The sequence below is a fragment of the Gekko japonicus genome, unplaced genomic scaffold (genome assembly GCF_001447785.1).
Source record: "Gekko japonicus isolate JY-2015 unplaced genomic scaffold, Gekko_japonicus_V1.1 scaffold3020, whole genome shotgun sequence".
NCBI classification, from domain to species: domain Eukaryota; kingdom Metazoa; phylum Chordata; class Lepidosauria; order Squamata; family Gekkonidae; genus Gekko; species Gekko japonicus.
This window is the reverse complement of record NW_015161502.1, coordinates 84,567-102,723: the sequence shown is the minus strand read 5'-3', so window position 1 is coordinate 102,723 and position 18,157 is coordinate 84,567. Positions and strand designations below refer to the sequence as shown.

At 46.1% G+C, this 18,157-nt stretch overlaps 1 protein-coding gene across 1 annotated transcript in view; it reads left to right on the top strand.

The window, feature by feature from the left end:
• LOC107125759 (zinc finger protein 658B-like) overlaps nt 1-5,468 on the top strand; it is an 8,527-nt gene extending 3,059 nt beyond the window's left edge. Inside the window, exons 3-4 of the mRNA XM_015429212.1 lie at nt 2,707-4,813; nt 4,889-5,468. Of these exons, the coding sequence (XP_015284698.1) occupies nt 2,707-4,813; nt 4,889-5,468 (2,687 nt within the window). The remainder of the gene's footprint in view (nt 1-2,706; nt 4,814-4,888) is intronic.
• Nucleotides 5,469-18,157: the final 12,689 nt, after the last annotated feature.

Below are 18,157 nucleotides of genomic sequence, written 5' to 3'. Positions count from 1 at the left end.
CGACTGGCTTTCGAGCAAGGGAACCTTTACCTTTACCTTTAATTCCCCATTGGCTCAGTGCCAGGTATCCCTTCCAGGTCAGTCTAAACAATAGCAATACTAGGTAAACAAGTTAACCCTATAATGACTGGATTGTCAGACCTTGTAAATACATACATTTCCAACAGTTACATGGTAAAGATGAAAATGAATTCCAAAAACGATGGTCAAGAGTGTGTGTATATGTATGTATATGTATATATATATATAAAAAGGTAAAGGTAAAGGTTCCCTTGCTCGAAAGCCAGTCGAATCCGACTCTAGGATTGCGGTGCTCATCTCCGTTTCAGAGCCGAAGAGCCAGCGGTGTCCGAAGACGTTTCCGTGGTCATGTGGCCAGCATGACTAAACACCAAGGCGCACGGAACGCTGTTACCTTCCCACCGAAGTGGTACCTATTTATCTACTTGCAATTTCTTGCTTCCGAACGGCTAGGTTGGCAGGAGCTGGAACTAGAGACAGGAGCTCACCCTGTCTTGCGGCACCCGGGTCTTGAACTGCTGAACTACTGACTTTCCACAGCCTGCAGTTCAGCGTCTTAACCACTTGAGCCACCGCAGCTCCAGATATATATATATATACACATTTAAAAAATCAAAATTTTTGTTAAAAGACTACAACAATATGTATTTAACTATGTACAAGGTTATATATGGTGAAAAAACTATAAAGAAAAAATATTTTTAAAAGGGGGGGTGCATTACCTAGATCACTCGCACACATCCAGCCATGTAGCTAGCAAAGGCTTCTTTCTCCTAGCAGAAAACACATGTACTGTGCGATGTTCTCTCTAGTCTAAGCCATGTCGTCTTGTGGGCAAAAGTTCTACCTTGTGAGCGGAAAGATCTACTAGCCTTAAAGTTGTGAGCGGGCCTACATTTTTTTAATACATATTTTTAGAATTTTAGTTTACAAACGTACAAGCATGAAATATAAACTATTTGTATTGCAAATCATATGCAGAACTTGTCACTGATGTCTTTAGCGGGCCCCACGCTCTTAAAAGATGCCTATTCCTATCACTATTCCACTTAGAAATCATCATTCCATTATCCAATTTCTTCTGAGTCTTCAGAAGGGGAACACTACCCCTCAAAGTATGCTGACAATATATCTTTAAGTTGCATTAAAAATTGAAGAAAAATTTAACTAGGCTTTGCCCAGTTTAATTACAAGCAGGGCTCTTTTTGTAGAAAAAGCCCAGCAGGAACTCATTAGCATAATAGGCCACACCCAACACCAGAAACTCATTAGCATATTAGGCCACACCCCTGCCAGCTCAGCTCATTAGCACCTGTGTTACCAGAAGCCACACCCACCTTTTGCTTGTTATTCTGTTTACCTTGTTTGTTGTCAAAACCCAGGGCCTTTTTTTGTAGCCGGAATTCCTTTGCATGTTAGGCCACACACCCCTAATGTAGCCAATCCTAATGAGTTTCTGCTGTTGGGTGTGGCCTGTTATGCTAATGAGTTCCTGCTGGGCGTGGCCAACCTGGGAGACAGCCGGAACTCCGTTCCTGTGCGTTCCTGCCCCAAAATAGCCCTGATTACAAGCTGAAAATTGCTCCAGAATCTGCTGTATTATTCACACTCTGTGTAAACTATATGTGGCACCCCTGCCTTTGGTCACGGGATATGTAGCACAGACCTTCCTGTAGCACCCTTGAAACACAAGCTCCAGGCCCTGCAACAAAAAAATGCATTTCAAGGAGAAATCTAGGAAACATCTTTGCTTTCTAGAAATAGTAATAAGACCACAGCACCCCCCTAAAAAAAGAGAGGAGGTGCGCAGGTGAGCGGCGGGCCAGGGACTCCTGACCCGGATGGAGAGGCGATTTGCGCCCACCACGGGCAGGGCGAGGTGGGAGGGAGGCACGATGTCCCCTGTGGCTTGGAGCAGTAGCTGCACCCCCCCCCGTGAGAAAGGCCAGCTGAGGTGGGAGAGGCTGCGGGGGGGGGGTGCCAACTCACCCGGCAGGAGGGAGGAATAGAAGCAACAGGGGGGGGCGCTGGTTGGAGGTACCGGGCCGTTCTGCCCGGGTAAGGAAGAGGCCACGCAGAGCTGGGGGGGAGGGGACAGCGAACCACTCGCCCCGTGCACCTATCCCCCCCCCCATGGCCCCCTGAGAAAAACACTGGCACCCTGAGCAAAAGGTTGCTAGCTAGAGGGCTGCCTCCCAGCAACAACAACTGCTATCCCTTCCAAAAAAATGGTGGTACCCTTTGAATTGCAAGGTTTACTTGGTGGGGTCTTGGCTTCTCCCTCTCCCACAGCAAATATGGTGTTTTTTTTTTGTGGGGGGGGAGAAGTTCTGCCAAAGGTAATGCACACTCGTGAATGATGATTGCCTGATTGGTGGCCTGGATTCTTGTCTGGGTGGAGACCAGACATCTTTCTTGATTCCAGCAGTAGATGTAGAGGAAGACACTTGGGGAATTCCAGGGTTTCTCTGTGGAAAAAGCAGAAAATAAAAGGGCTGAAGAAAACTTCACAGTTGGACATGGACCACACAGGCAAGCGGGAAGCCACTTTTAACATGTATATTATTGTACATTCCAATGTAGAGCAGGGGAAAGCCCCTGAAATGCTTGGAGTGGGGATGGAATTTCAAGTGCGAATCAGACCTCCTCGTGTGGGTGCTAACGGGATGTCTCTCTTTATTCCAGCAGGGGATGATAAGAGGAATGAGGAGGATGAGAAACCGCAGCTTCTAATGCCAGATGAAGTCAAGAATGACGATGAGAGAGGGAACTTCAGGAATCAAGGCAGACCCAAGAGGCAGAAAGGCAGACATATAGTCAAGAAGAGGGATCGACCCATTCCTTGCCAAAGTGGGGATTTCTGTGAAGTAATTCACATGGAGGAAACGTACAAGTGCTTGGAGTGTGGAATGAACTTCTCAGATCACATCCAATATAATACCCATGTGAGAATGCACAGTGGAAAGCAGATTCATCAATGCTCGGAGTGTAAAAAGAGCTTCCTTTGTAGAGCGGAGCTCCTTATACATCAACAAACACATGCAGGAGAGAAGCAGAGTATCTCAGATTGTGGCGAGAGTTTTTCAGAGAAATCAGACCTTATTAAAGACCAAAGGATTCATTCAGGAGAGAAGCCTTTTATCTGTTCAGAGAGTAGAATGGCATTCTCTGATGGAATACAGAGAAATTTACATTTTTTGAGGAACGTTATAATGAAGGCATGTAAATGCTTTCGGTGTGGAAGGTACTTTAAATTCAGATCACAGCTCCTTGCCCACCAAAGAATCCACACAGGGGAGAAACCTTTTGAATGCTCAGAGTGTGGAAAGAAATTCAGTCAGCTTGGCAATTTTAAAAAACATCAGCGAACCCACACAGGGGAGAAACCTTTTGAGTGCTCAGAGTGTGGGAGGAGATTCAGTCACAGATGTAGTCTTCAGCAGCACCTAAGAATCCACACAGGTGAGAAACCTTTTGAATGTTCAGAGTGCGGGAAGAGATTCAGTCAGCGTGGCAATCTTCAACAGCATCAAAGAACCCACACAGGAGAAAAACCTTTTGAGTGCTCGCAGTGTGGAAAAAGATACAGTCAGAGTGGCCATCTGCAGCAGCACCTAAGAATCCACACAGAGGAGAAACCTTTTGAATGCTCAGAGTGTGGAAAGAGATTTTGTTACAGTGGCAATTTTCAACGGCACCTAAGAACCCACACAAATGAGAAACCCTTTGAATCCTCTGAGTGCAGAAAGAAATTCAGGTTGAGTGGCCATCTTCAACTGCATCAAAGAACCCACAGAGGGGAGAAACCTTTTGAATGCTCAGAGTGTGGGAAGAGACTGAGTCACAGATATAGTCTTCAAAAGCACCTAAGAATCCACACAGGGGAGAAGCCTTTTGAATGCTCAGAGTGTGGAAAGAGATTCAGGTTGAGTGAGAGTCTTCAGCAACATCTTAGAACCCACACAGGGGAGAAGCCTTTTGAATGCTCAGAGTGTGGAAAGAGATTCAGTCAGAGTGGCCATCTGCAACAGCACCTGAAAACCCACACAGGGGAGAAACCTTTTGAATGCTCAGAGTGTGGAAGGAGATTCAGTCACAGATGTAGTCTTCAACAGCACCTAAGAATCCACACAGGGGAGAAACCTTTTGAATGCTCAGAGTGTGGAAAGAGATTCAGTCACAGATGTACTCTTCAACAGCACCTAAGAATCCACACAGGGGAGAAACCTTTTGAATGCTCAGAGTGTGAAAAGAAATTCAGTCAACTTGGCAATCTTCAGCAACATCAAAGAATCCACACAGGGGAGAAACTGTTTGAATTTGAAGAGAGATCCAGGGCAGCTGACAGTCTTCAACATCATCAAGGAACCCGCACAGGTGAGAAACCTTTTGAGTGTTCAGAGTGTGGAAAGAGATTCAGTCAGAGTAGTTATTTGCAACAGCACCTAAGAACCCACACAGGGGAGAAACCTTTTGAATGCTCGGAGTGTGGAAAAAGATTCTATCACAGAAGTAGTCTTCAACAGCACCTAAGAATCCACACAGGGGAGAAGCCTTTTGAATGCTCGGAGTGTGGAAAGAAATTCAGGTTGAGTGGCAGTCTTCAGCAACATCTTAGAACCCACACAGGGGAGAAGCCTTTTGAATGCTCACAGTGTGGAAAGAGATTCAGTCAGAGTGGCCATCTGCAACAGCACCTAAAAACCCACACAGGAGAGAAACCTTTTGAATGCTCAGAGTGTGGAAAGAAATTCAGTCAACTTGGCAATCTTCAACAACATCAAAGAATCCACACAGGGGAGAAACTGTTTGAATTTGAGAAGAGATTCAGCGCAGCTGACAGTCTTCAACATCATCAAGGAACCTGCACAGGTGAGAAACCTTTTGAGTGTTCAGAGTGTGGAAAGAGATTCAGTCAGAGTAGTTATCTGCAACAGCACCTAAGAACCCACACAGGGGATAAACCTTTAGAATGCTCGGAGTGTGGGAAGAGATTCAGTCACAGACGTAGTCTTACAAAGCACCAAAGAAGCCACATAGGGGAGAAACCTTTTGAATGCCCAGAGTGTGGAAAGAGATTTTCATATAGCAGCAATTTTCTACGGCATCTAAGAACGCACACAAAGGAGAAACCATTTGAATGCTCTGAGTGTGGAAAGAAATTCAATCAGAGCAGCCATCTTCAAGAACATCAAAAAACTCACACAGGGGTGAAGCCTTCTGAATGCTCAGAGTGTGGAAAGAAATTCAGGTTGAACAGCCATCTTCAGAGGCATTTGAGAATTCACACAGGGGATAAACCTTTTGAGTGCTCAGAGTGTAAAAAGAGATTCAGTCGTAATGAGAACCTCCAATTGCATCTAAGAACCCACAGAGGTGAGAAACTTTTGAACACTCAGAGTCTGGAAATGCCTTCAACTGGAGCATCACTTTTAAACAAGGTCTAAGAGCCCAAACCAAGAAAAAAAAATCTTTTGAAAGCACAGAGTGCATTCAGAGGTGTGATCTTCAAAAACATCTAGGAACTCATATAGGAGAAAATTCTTCTGAATGCTAAGAGTGTGGGAAGAGATTCAGTTAGCCTGGCCATCTTCAACAGCATCAAAGACCCCACACAGTGAGAAATCATATAACTGCTTAGCTTGTGAAAAGAGAATTTTCTTATTTCACATGAAAAAAACAACCACAGACCAATACTCCCTCTAAGCTGTGGAGTCTTGTGAGCAAAAATTCTACTTTGTGAGGTACTGGCATTAAAGTTGTGAGTGAGTGATTTGGCTACTGCATAAATTAGTTAGCTCTGGAGCCATCCTAACGGAGCCAGGGTCTAAAAAACTGTGAGCTAGCTCACACTAACTCAGCTTAGAGGGAACACTGCCACAGACCATAGAAAGGGTTTAAAGAAGAAGAAGAAGAGATTGGATTTATACCCCACCTTTCACTACCCAAGGGAGTCTCAGAGCAGCTTTACAAACTCCTTTCCATTCCCCTCTCCACAACGGACACCCTGTGAGGTAGGTGGGGCTGAGAGAGGTCTTTTCAGAGCTGCCCTTGAAAGAACATCTCTGACAGAACTGGGGCTTGCCCAAGGTCATCCAGCAGCTGCAAGTGGAGGAGTGGGGAATCAAACCCGGTTCTCCCAGATTAGAGTCCGCACACTTAACCACTACACCAGACTGGCTCTCTGTAACCATGTAACCTCTTGTAAAGTGATTGTATCTGTCCAGAATTCTTACCCTAACCTTGAGGAAATGATAGAAATATTCAGACTGAGGACAAAGCTCAAACAGATCTTACAGGGAAGGGGGGAAAGGATGTGTTCTGAGGGTGGAAGAAGAATTAAGACCAGCCCATATCTCCTTAAGAATTGAGGAATGGTGAAGGAACATCATAAATGGTGAAGGAACATCATAAGTACCTTGAGGCAGAAATTCAACCTTTCTTTTTCTCAGATAATCCATACGGGCGAACCTTTCCTATAGTGGGATCTAATGAAGGTCTTCTTCAGATGCCCAGGTGATTGGAGGCTCAGAAATGCTCCAAAAGTCATTTTGCAAAGAAGGGCCTTTCTAGTGGTTGGCCTCTTTCAGTCTATCTGCCAAGCTGTCGACATCTGCAAAACTGGCCAAAAAACCCACCTATTTTCCAAAACCTGTGACGAAACAGACAAGTCAAGGATAGCAGACGTCTGTGGTTAGATTTCAGGGGGACCGTGAACTTGGATAACTTGGGGTGGGGGGGGGGGGGAATTACTTCTTTATTTTCACTAACCTCTAACCGAAATTCAGCATTTCTTTTAATTATGAGTCTTAGGCAACAAACCACAGTAGTATTAGCAGTACCTGTGACTTTGTCACCAAGAGAAATCATAGATTTTTTTGCATATCACATTACATTTGTTGAACATATCACCAAATATTGTTTAAATCCATCACCAGTGTTCCCTCTAAGCTGAGTTAGTGTGAGCTAGCTCACAGTTCTTTAGCCTCCAGCTCACACAGTTTTGACTTGTCTCAGGAAGGATGGCTCCAGAGCAAACTAGTTTATGCAGTAGCCAAATTGCTCGCTCACAACTTTAATGTCAGTAGCTCACAAAGTAGAATTTTTGCTCCCAAGACTCCACAGCTTTGAGAGAGCATTGCTCATCACTACTTTGAAATTAGGGTAGTTATTAGACCTGCCTCTAGATCACCACCACAGGAAGTGGTGGCGGCTACAAGCATGGACGGCTTCAAAAGGGAATTAGATAAGCATATGGAGCAGAGGTCCATCAGTGGATATTAGCCACAAGGTATAGATAGGGGCTCTGGGGCAAGTGATGCTCTGTCTTCTTGGTGCTTTGGGGGGGGGGGTCAACAGTGGGAGGGCTTCTAATGTCCTGGCCCCACTGCTGGACCTCCTGATGGCCCCTGGTATTTCTGGCCACTGTGTGACACAGAGTGTTGGACTGGATGGGCCTTTGGCCTGATCCAACTTTGGCGTCTCTTATGTTCTTATGTTCTTATCATACACGATCACAGTCTTCTTGTTCTACAGATGCTCTTGTGACCTATCTGGCCAACTATTGGGCAACTCTGCACCACGCTGTGGTTCAGCTCTGAAACAGTGAAGTTGGGTGTTCTCACATTGGTGATCTACCTTGATTTCCAGCATTCCTCATCTCCAGTTATTGTTCATCAGTAAAGAAGTGAGTTGTTTTCATTATTTGTTAAAGTTCTGCAAAACTGGACAGTTCAAATGAGAATTCTTAATTCTCCATAAGGCTGTGCAGACTTTTGTAACACCGTTATGTGCAGGGGCTACGAGGGTGTCATGGGCGTGGATGAGGATGAGCTGACAGAGCTTGCAGAAAACCACAGCTGGCCCCTCTGAAGCAGCAGAGGAGGATAGCTGGCAAGTGCCTGCAACAGCAGTCTTCACACCTGGCCCAGATAAGAATGAAGAACTGCAAGATGAATGTCCCCCTGACTCACCCCCACGTGTGACTTTTTTAAGGGAGAGACTGTGACAAAACTTAGCAAGCGGGCGAAGAGAGGCCAGGTTACAAGGGAGACGCTCAGCCAGCCCAGAGTTCTAACAGGAACCTGGGCGATCGTGCAGCCGGCTCATTGGTCGCAGCATTTAACTCCACACTCTGGGCAGTACTCTTCGTGGAAGCAACAAGTCAGCTTCATGCTGCTCGCATCCACTCCGGCTCAGCTCTTGCACCTAGAAATTTGGATCCCCTGGCTTTGGACTTGGCTCTGTGTTCCTGGCTCCTGACCCCGCTTGGCTTTTTGGACGTTGCACTGTCGTCTTGGCTCCTGACCTTGGCCTGTCCTGGACTCCCTTTGACTGGCACCCCGGCCCGTGACACGAGGGTACACCAGGCAAGTTCACTCAAGTTCTAATTGTTATTTAATGGGCTAATAAAGATGCACATCTATTACTATCTTGTAAATTAGTTTTTAAAGTATATTTTGATAACTGTATTTCAATATAATTGTTCTTCTTGTTAAGCCTATGTATTTTATGCATTTAAAAACGTTCTGAGAAGTGGTCCATGGCACAAACCGCTGTGAGAGAGCGAAATCCTTGCCTTGGAAGGAGAAAAGTGGTTGGCGGGAAAGACAGGGAAGAGGAGTGGGAGAGAGAGGGGCCTGGAGATCTCCCAACCTCCAAGTGGGGCCCGGAGATTTCCCAGGATTAGAACTGATCCCCAGGTGACAAAAAATGGCGACGTTGCAGGGTGGACTCCATGGCATCATACCCTGCTGAGGTTCCACTCCTCCCCACACCCCTCCACGCCTAGGCTCCACCCCCCTAATCTTCAAGTATTTCTATACAAGGAGTTGGTAATCCTAGGTGGCTGGCCAGAGATGCTGCAAGCAAGGGAAAAGAAGAAGAGTTGGTTTTTGTACCCCGCTTTTCTCTACCCAAAGGAGTCTCAAAGTGGCTTACAATCGCCTTCTCTTCCTCTCCCCACAACAAGCACCCCGTGAGGTAGGTGGGGCTGAGAGAACTCTGAGAGAACTGTGACTGACCCAAGGTCACCCAGCTGGCTTCAATGTGGAGGAGTGGGGAATCAAACCCAGTTCCAGCCTGTAGATAGGGTTCTTTGGGGGGAGGGGGCCTTGGGGGGCCCCACCAGCTAATTACATCAAAGGCTCCAGGGCAAGGGGGGTCTGCTTGGTGTGCACCCACACAGCCCCCACTAGACCCTTCCTCTGAGGCGAGCCAGAATCCCAATGTTAATAAACACTAAAAGGTCTAGGAAAGCTGCCATGTGTAGGAAAAAATGAGAGCAGAGATCAAGCTTCCTCCCTCACTCCTTCCCTGAGCCCACAATCTTTTCTGAAGTCTGGCACAGAAAATCCAACAGGAGGAGCGAACTGCTGCAATCCGACCAATGTGTGTGTGACTCAGTCAACCACCGGTTGCTGCTGGGTCCTAAAGAGACTCATCTAATTGCAGATGAGCTCAACAGGGAGACGCCGGCTCAGATCGATCAGGGGATGAGGGGGGCGGAGGGAGGAAGGGGAAGCTGAGGATCAGGGGAGGGGCCTGCAAAAACAGCGGGAGGGGCAGGTCCCATGCTAGGTATGAGCCTGCCCAGTTCTCCAGATTAGAGTCCCGCCACTCTTAACCATTGCACCACGCTCGTTTGGGGGACAGGTTAAGAAAATATATTTGGGGTAGGGCTGCCAGGTCCCTTCTGGCAACTAGTAGGGGATGGGGGAGACTTAGTAGTAGAAAGAAAAGCCCTAAGCCACATTGCCAGGGTCACACAGGAAGTGGCATTGTGAAGAAATGTATTTTTTCCTTGGAGGTTTGACATGTGGAAAGCTTTCACCAGGAAGTTTTTAAAGTTTTGTTCTCTCTGGGCAGAGAACAGCCAGGAAGGAGGGAAGACAGTCAAGCTGCTTTCCAGCTTACCTTCATACAAATGCTAATAGATCTAGCAGGAGAGATGGTGGGTGGGTGGTTCTCCCCACCCTTCTTCAAGCAGGGAACAGAGATTTGGAGGTGTTAAATGCTAGAGAAGCTTCATGAAGGAAATTTCTGTAGGCTTCAGGAAAGGCCTACTTGACCTGGTCTGACCAGGTCAGTGGGTGGAGAAACAGATATGATAAAACTCAGGGGAGCAAGGAGGAAGCTCTTTTGTGCGGGGTCCATTAGAGGAGACAGAAATTCTTAACTGAGGTCTGAAGCAGGAGGCCATTGCCCATGGGCTCACCTAACTGGAGAGCTACAGAAAGCTGAAAGGTAATGGTAACTCTGTAGAGATTTGTAACTCCTAAGCTAAAGAGCCTGTTCTATATCTAAACAACTGATAGGGCATGTATAAATAGAGGGACAGAGGATTTGTGTTTTACCCATTTCTTTTGGTTTCCTTGCTCAATCTTGTGCTGTGCTAAAAGTATGCTTATGGTTTCTGATTGTTCTTGGATGTTTTATGTATGTTTTTAATTGTATTTATATACTTTTTATGTAAGCTGCCCTGATCCCGCTTTGGCAGGAAGGGCAGGGTATAAATCGAACAAATAAAATAAAATAAAATGAACATTTTCTTTTTAAATAAATACTTATAACTTTTGATGCTGGTAGTGGTTCTCTGTACCACATAGACCTCCACTGTCTCAGACATACTATTTTAAAAGGAGAGGCAGGGGGAAGTCAGGCAGTTGGCAAGTGGCTATTCCCCTAAGGGCTCACAAGGCAGTAAACTGTCCCCATGGTGACCAGGCGCTGGGTAGTGGGAAACACAGAGGCAAGGCCTCAGAACTTGGAAGGGAAGCTGGGAGCACTGATCCTCCTGGTAGGGAATTCCTACAAAGGTCAGGTGGCAGCAGTAAGTTACTGGAGAGAGAAAGAAAAGCCTCTCCAGGTATTGGGAAAACCTTAGAGAACAAGGTGGAACATGGCCAGTAGGCCAGAGCAGGCACGTTCCACCACAATTTGGCAGCATGGTGGGATAAAGACAAACGGAGAACTTGAGTGGCCAGGGCATGCATGCGGGTGCGCGCGCGCGCACACACACAGCAACGGAAGTTTCCTCCCCCGGGTTGACTGGAGTAGGGTCAGATCAGACTAGCTAGGATGGAGTTAGCAGAGCAAATGAGAATACTTAAACTGACAAAGCAAAAGCTGCAGAAAGAATGCCAGAAGCAGCAGATTGATTATGACAGCAGGACTGCTGATGAGGTGAAGGCTCTCCTGCTAAGCTGTGGCAAGTCAATAAGGGCGGCTGCAGTTGAGTGCCCAAACCAGCAGGACGAGGTCTGGCTCAAGGAGATAGGGATGGAGAAGTTGCGTTTGCAGGCGCAGGAGGAGAGAGAAGCCCGCAGGCAAGAGCTTAAGAGAGAAGAAAAGCTGCAGGAGAGAAGGGAGAAGATGCAGAAGGAGCAGGAATAGCAGCAAAAACATGACCGACAGAGGGAGGAAAAGCTGCAAGTGAGAAGGGAGAGGATGCAGGCGGAGCAGTGAGAGGAACATCGAAGGATGGAGGAAGAGCAGCAAAAATACAACCTTGAGATGATGCACCTGCAGGCTGAACAAAGCAGGAAAATAAAAGTTGCCCCCAAAGATTTTGTTTCATACAAGGAGGGGGAAGACCCCCTCAGTATATCTTGCAAATGTTGAGAAGGCAGCCATGCAGTGGTGGATTGCAGAGGAAGATTACATGTCCTAACTCTGTAGCATCCTAACTGGGGAGCTAGATGCTATAATACAGTGGCATGCCTAGCGCCAGGAGGAAGGCAGGCAGTTGACCAGTGGCTATTCCTCCAAGGGAACACAAGGCAGTAAATTATCCCTGTGGTGACCAGGTGCTGGGGGGGTGATACAGAACTCTGTGCCTGTGTGCTCCTGTGCCAAATTGGAAACACACAGAGTCCAACGAGTTAGAGTAATATCTGTTTAATGCATTGAAAGAGGGAATACAGGGCTGAATGCCTTAGCACCTCAGTAATTCCAAAACTCTATTCTGCCATAACCAGGCAGGGCAGAAGGTCTTATACCCCAAATGACGTCACATATAGTTTATACATTAAAGAATCTCTAATTGGTACCAAGCAGTTAACATCATATAAGCATCATTTGTCTCAGTGCATCTCTCAGTGGTGTCAGTAATTACACTTGTTTACCTTGTCTTCAGAACACTGGGAACATTAGAGAACACTGGATCCTTCCTGGGCTCGCATGTGGAGAGCTAGCTGATAAGGGCTGTGAATGACATTAAACTTGGTTCTCGGCAGCCTTGCAACTTCTAAATAGCGTTACATTCTTATTACATCCTAATTCCTTCTACAGAGGCTTCTTATACACAGAAATACAGATATAAAATATTTTTTGTTGTTCAGTTGCACAGTCGAGTCCGACTCTTCGCGACCCCATGGACCAGATCACGCCAGGCCCTCCTGTCTTCCGCCGTCCTCTGAAGTTGGCTCAATTTCAATGTTCGTTGCATCGATGACATTGTCTAACCATCTCATCCTTTGCCATCCCCGTCTTCTTTGGCCTTCAATCTTTCCCAGCATCAGGGTCTTTTCCAGTGAGTGCTCCCTTCTCATTTGGTGGCCAAAGTATTTGAGCTTCATTTTCATTATCTGGCCTTCCAGGGAACAGTCAGGGTTGATTTCTTTTAGGATTGACTGATTTGATCTTCTTGCAGTTCAAGGGACTCTCAAGAGTCTTCTCCAGCACCATAGTTCAAAAGAATCTATTCTTCGGCGCTCGGCCTTCCTTATAGTCCAACTCTCGCAGCCATACATGACTACTGGGAATACCATTGCTTCGACCATGCGGACTTTTGTATGTTCTGCTATAAGTTTTTCTAATCAGAAGATTCTAGGTTACATACCAAAATCTGGAGATCTAGTATGATTTAACGTTTGAAGGCACAGTGACAGCTGTCAATATACATCAAGGAGAGAGTGTCAGAAAATCATATTCGGGAATCACATTATTTCCCCCTTGTCCTACAGTGGTGAGAGACACAGAGGCAAGGGCTCAGAACTTAGAAGGAAAACTGGGAGCCCTGCTCCTTCCAGTGAGCAATTCCTACAAAGGTCAGGAGGTGGAGAAAGAAAAGCCTCTCCATGTGTTGGGAAAACTTTGGAGAGCAAGGTGGAACATGGCCCGCAGGCCAGAGAAGGCCCATTCTGCCACAGACGTTACCATGCCAGCGACATCTGGGAGATGTGTTGGGGAAATAGGCAAAAATACTTAGCTATTCAGAGTTTGCAATGGATCTTTGCTTCACTGGAGAGGAGGCATTTCTTTCTGAACAACAATCTTTACTTCTAAGGGGAAAGGGCGCACAGGAAGCCTACAAAATAAAAGAGATACCTAGAACTACATATTCACATCTTTACAGCTACAAACAGACAGGCCACACGGTCACACAACAATGGAGATTCTCTTTCTTCTTTGACCCCCTAGAAGGAAGTCACCTGATTGTATTAACCAATCAGTGTTACAAAACAGACTTCAGTATTCCCGGGCTATCTTTCCATTAGCTCTGAGCCAAGTTTCCCTTCCAGGTCAGTCTACACAATAGTACACAAGATAGAGCAGATTAACCCTATAATGACTGAATTAGACCTTGCAACACACACGTATTTCCAACAAGATGCTCTTGTATTTGGCCAAAAACCCCATGGTAAAACTGGCTTCTACCATCAATTTTTTGCCCAAAATAACAGAGTATCACCCAGAAGTTGCTGGCATGATGAAGTCACTTCCTGTGCGACACTGACAATGAGGTCTAGGCTTTCTTATTTCTACAAGTAAGTCCCCCCATCGGCCAGCTGATTACTGTCTGGGAGCAGGAGCTGGCGGCAGGGGACCCTCCTCCACCGGGGAGTCTGGCAACCCTATTTGGGGGGTGCGGTGGTTATATATAGCTTTGCTGGGTCCTTGGGAGGCAAAGCTGCCACTTCCCAAGTTGCTAGTCCTTAGTGAGGCTGTGTGCTAGAAGGAGTTGCCCCTTGGTGAATCCTCTGTGTAGGAGAGGCTGATCCTAAAATTGAATTGTCTTCTCTTCAAACACATATGCACCCTTCCCATAGCACTACAAGGACTATCCTGTTGCTTTGGAAGTGGGCTTTATTTATTGATTAGTACTTTTAAAATCCCGTCTCTCCTCCAAAGAGCTCAGGGGGACAAACCTTGATCTTGTCTCCGGTCACCAGCGAACCTCATAGCACAGCCAGTGATCTGAAAGTGCTCTCCCGGATCCTGTCCCAGCCCTCTGACCGCTTCACCACACTGTCTCCCCAGGCGCCACTGGAGAAAAGGTACCCGCTCAGTGGTCTGGGAAATTTAACCTCCACCCCAAGCTGATTTTAGTAGAGTGGATGAGGGAGAGAAAGCCACACAGAAGGGTGGAAGAGGAGAAGGGGTCCAAAAGCCCTGGTTCCTATTGGGTGATGAGTGCCACTCAGCGGCGGATTAACTGTTAAGCAGACTAAGCACGTGCTTAGGGCACCAGGGCCAAAGGTTGGGAAAAGGGTGAAAAGAACTTTATGTAGCCCAAGCTTGGCTTAGTTTGTACAGAATATTGTGTTATCATATGAATACATTTTTGTACTGCTGCAACCTGCATTGTATATCTGGTCAGACAGGTCCACAACTAAAATGGACTGGGTCAGTGTGGAAAGCACTTGATGGAGGCACCAAGACTGGTCAGTGCTTAGGCACCAGTGAACCTTCATCCGCCCCTGGTGCCACTCAGAAGGGAGGCTGGTGCTGATTGGATGAGATGGTCTCCCGGATTGGGTGCTGTTTTCCCTTGGCAGCAAAATGGAAGTTGGAGAAGGGAAGGGGGACAGAAGAGGGTGGATTTCCCTTAAGATGGCCTGAATAAAATGCATAGCCAAGGAAAGTCAGAGTCCAAGGCTAGAAGGAGAGGATAAAAGGTGTCTGAAGCAAGGCAGGCTGCATTTGGCCTTTCTTAAGCTCTTTTAACCTCTTGGAGCTGCGGTGGCTCAAGTGGTTAAGACGCTGAACTGCAGGCTGTGGAAGGTCGGTAGTTCAGCAGTTCGAGACCCGGGTGCCGCATGAGGGAGTGAGCTCCCGTCTCTAGTTCCAGCTCCTGCCAACCTAGCAGTTCGAAAGCAAGACATTGCAAGTAGATAAATAGGGACCACTTCGGTGGGAAGGTAGCAGCATTCCCTGCGCCTTGGTGTTTAGTCATGCCGGCCACATGACCACGGAAATTCTTCGGACAGCGCTGGCTCTTCGGCTTGAAACGGAGATGAGCACCACAACCCTACAGTCGGATTCAACTGGCTTTCGAGCAAGGGAACCTTTACCTTTAACCTCTTTTAAAGGGGGAAAAACCCTATTTTGGTTCAGTATTAAGATTTAGAAGCATCTATACAAATAATGGGCTGCTCTCTACTGGGCTAAATTCCCCTCTTCACAAAAAAATTCCCCCCTAATGAAAAATTTCTGGCTACAGGCCTGGTTGTGAGTGTGTTTGTGTTTCTGCACACGCTTACAAAACTTGGATCAGGCTTCCCCAGGTCCCAGCCTTAGCAGGCGGGACTTGCTGAACTGGGCATAGTTCTAACCAGTTTGATTCCCGAGGGTTTGCTGTTTTCATGGAGGTTTGGGGAGGGGGAGCGGTTTTTAATTTGGAGACAAGTTTCTTAAAGGCCTGCAGTAGAGCCTCTGGACACCAGGCTACTACAGGGCAGATGTGCCTCTCACTGTTGGCCGGGAGGTGGCAGCAGAGAGTCAGCCCCAGATGTGCTTGGAAAGGTTGGCATCAAACTGGCGAAGGGGCCTGAAAGACGCTGCAGATGATGCAAAATTATTCAGGCTGCTGAAAACCAAGGCTGACTGTGAAGAGCTCCAAGAGGTCCTCCGGAAACCAGGTGAGTGGACAACAATGTGGCCAATGAAGTTCATTGCTCAGAAGTGTAAGGTGATGCTCATTGGGACAAAAATTTCCAGATTCAAGTATAGGCTTAATGGGGTCTGAACTTGTGTGACTGAGGGCGGTCAAGCTCTTGGGGTCTGTCTGAGAAAGGGGCGGCAGCTCCTAAAAGTCCTTATAGGTTGCGGAAGAGACAGGGCAAGAAGTGAAGGCTGAAGGACTCTGAATTGTGCTTTTGAAAAAATTTAAATTGAGATGCTTTGGGGTATTTCCTGATATCAGTTAAATTTAAGATGTGGGAAAAGTTAACAGACTATGTGACTCAGTTTGTAATGAGATTAATATGATTAAGACTTGATATATATTTAAGCTGATTAGAAGATCTCTCTTGGGTTTTTAGTCAGTAGTGAGTATCTTTTCTTTATCCCCTTAAATGTAGTCCCCTTCCTTATTTCTATTATAGTTTGTAGTTTTAATAAAAATGCAATAAAAAATTCCCCATCGGGGAGGGAAAAAAAGATCTTGGGGTCATAGCAGATCGCTCAATGAAAGTGCCAACCCACTGTGCTGCTGCGGCGAAAAAGGCAAACCCTATGTTAGGATTAGATCTATGGTGCGGCCGCATTTTGGAATACTGTGTACAGTTCTGGTCATTGTATCTCAAAATAGACATTGCGGAGCTGGAAGAAGTACAGAAGATGATTAGGAGGTTGGAGTACCTTCCCTGTGACGAAAGGCTGAAGAGTCTTGGACTTTTCAGTATAGAAAAGAGACTAAGGGGGGACATGGTAGAGGTTTATAAAATTATGCATGGGGTGGAGAGAGTGGACAAAGAGAAAATTTTCTCTCTCTCCCAAAATAATAGAACTCGAGGGCATCCCATGAAGCTGATGGGCAGTAGGTTCAGGATGGATAAAAGGAAATACTACTTTACACAGAGAGTTATTAAAATGCAGAATATGCTGCCAGAGCATGTCAGAATAAACAGCCAGAGCATGCAGGAATAAGCAGCTTTCAAAGGGGATTAGATAGGTTCATGGAGGAGAACTATATTAGTGGCACTAAGCCTCTGAATCCCAGAGCCAGGAGGCAACATCAGGGGAAGGCCTCGGCCTCTCTGCCCTGTTGTTGGCCCTCCAGAGGAACTGGTTGGCCACTGTGTGAGACAGGATGCTGGACCAGAGGGACTATTGGTCTGATCCAGCAGGACTCTTCTTACGTTCTTATTGTTGTAAAATAGTCAAAAATTGTTTAATACTCAGACTATTTGATGGATCTTGCTCTATTGGAAAGAAGAGAGTTCTTTGCCTTTAAAAAACCTTTATTACTAAGGGTAAAGGGTTCACGGGATTTCTACAAATTAACATAATACTAAGAGCTACATTTCTAAGCTTCCTACAGACATGACAAGCACACACGTAATGGAGAATTCTCTCCTTCTTCTTGACCCCTAGAAAGGAAGTCACCTGAAACAAATGACCAATCTGCATCAAAATAGAAGTTACTTTTCCCGGGCAAATTCCCCATTGGCTTAGTGCCAGGTATCCCTTCCAGGTCAGTCTAAACAATAGCAAACTAGGAATACAAGTTAACCCTATAATGACTGAATCAGACCTTGTAAACACATACATTTCCAACACCCCTTCTCAAGGTCTAACATGTAAGTCATACATACAACATACAAAACATTATTCATTATTCAGTTCAACATTTGTACCAATCATATTCAACATTTTACGTAGACGTTCAAATTTCTCTTTGGTCAGTGGCTTAGTCAGAATGTCAGCCACCATTTCTTCTGTACGACAATGCTCAATATCTATCAGCTTCTTCTGGTACAAATCTTTCACTAAAGCACACTTAATACCAATTGATCTACTTCTAGCTGTGGTGCTTTCTTCCTTACATATCGTAATACAAGCCTGATTATCTTCAAACATAAGTACAGGTACAGGTTCTCTTATTCCAAAGTCCTTTAACATATGAAAAATCCATTCAAGTCTACTACAGGCACTTGCTGCTGAAACACACTCCGCTTCTGCTGTAGACTGCGCCACAACAGTTTGTTTTCTACTAGTCCAGTCTATTAGTCCATCTCCATAGAAAAATAGGTATCCACTTGTAGACTTGTAGTTGTCCGATTCTTCTCCCCAGTTGGCGTCCATGTATACAACTAGTCTGGGCCCTTCAGACGGTGCAATTTTCAGTTGTAAGTCCATTGTTCCTTTCAGGTACCGTGCCAGTTTCTTTATTGCACTCCAATCATGATGA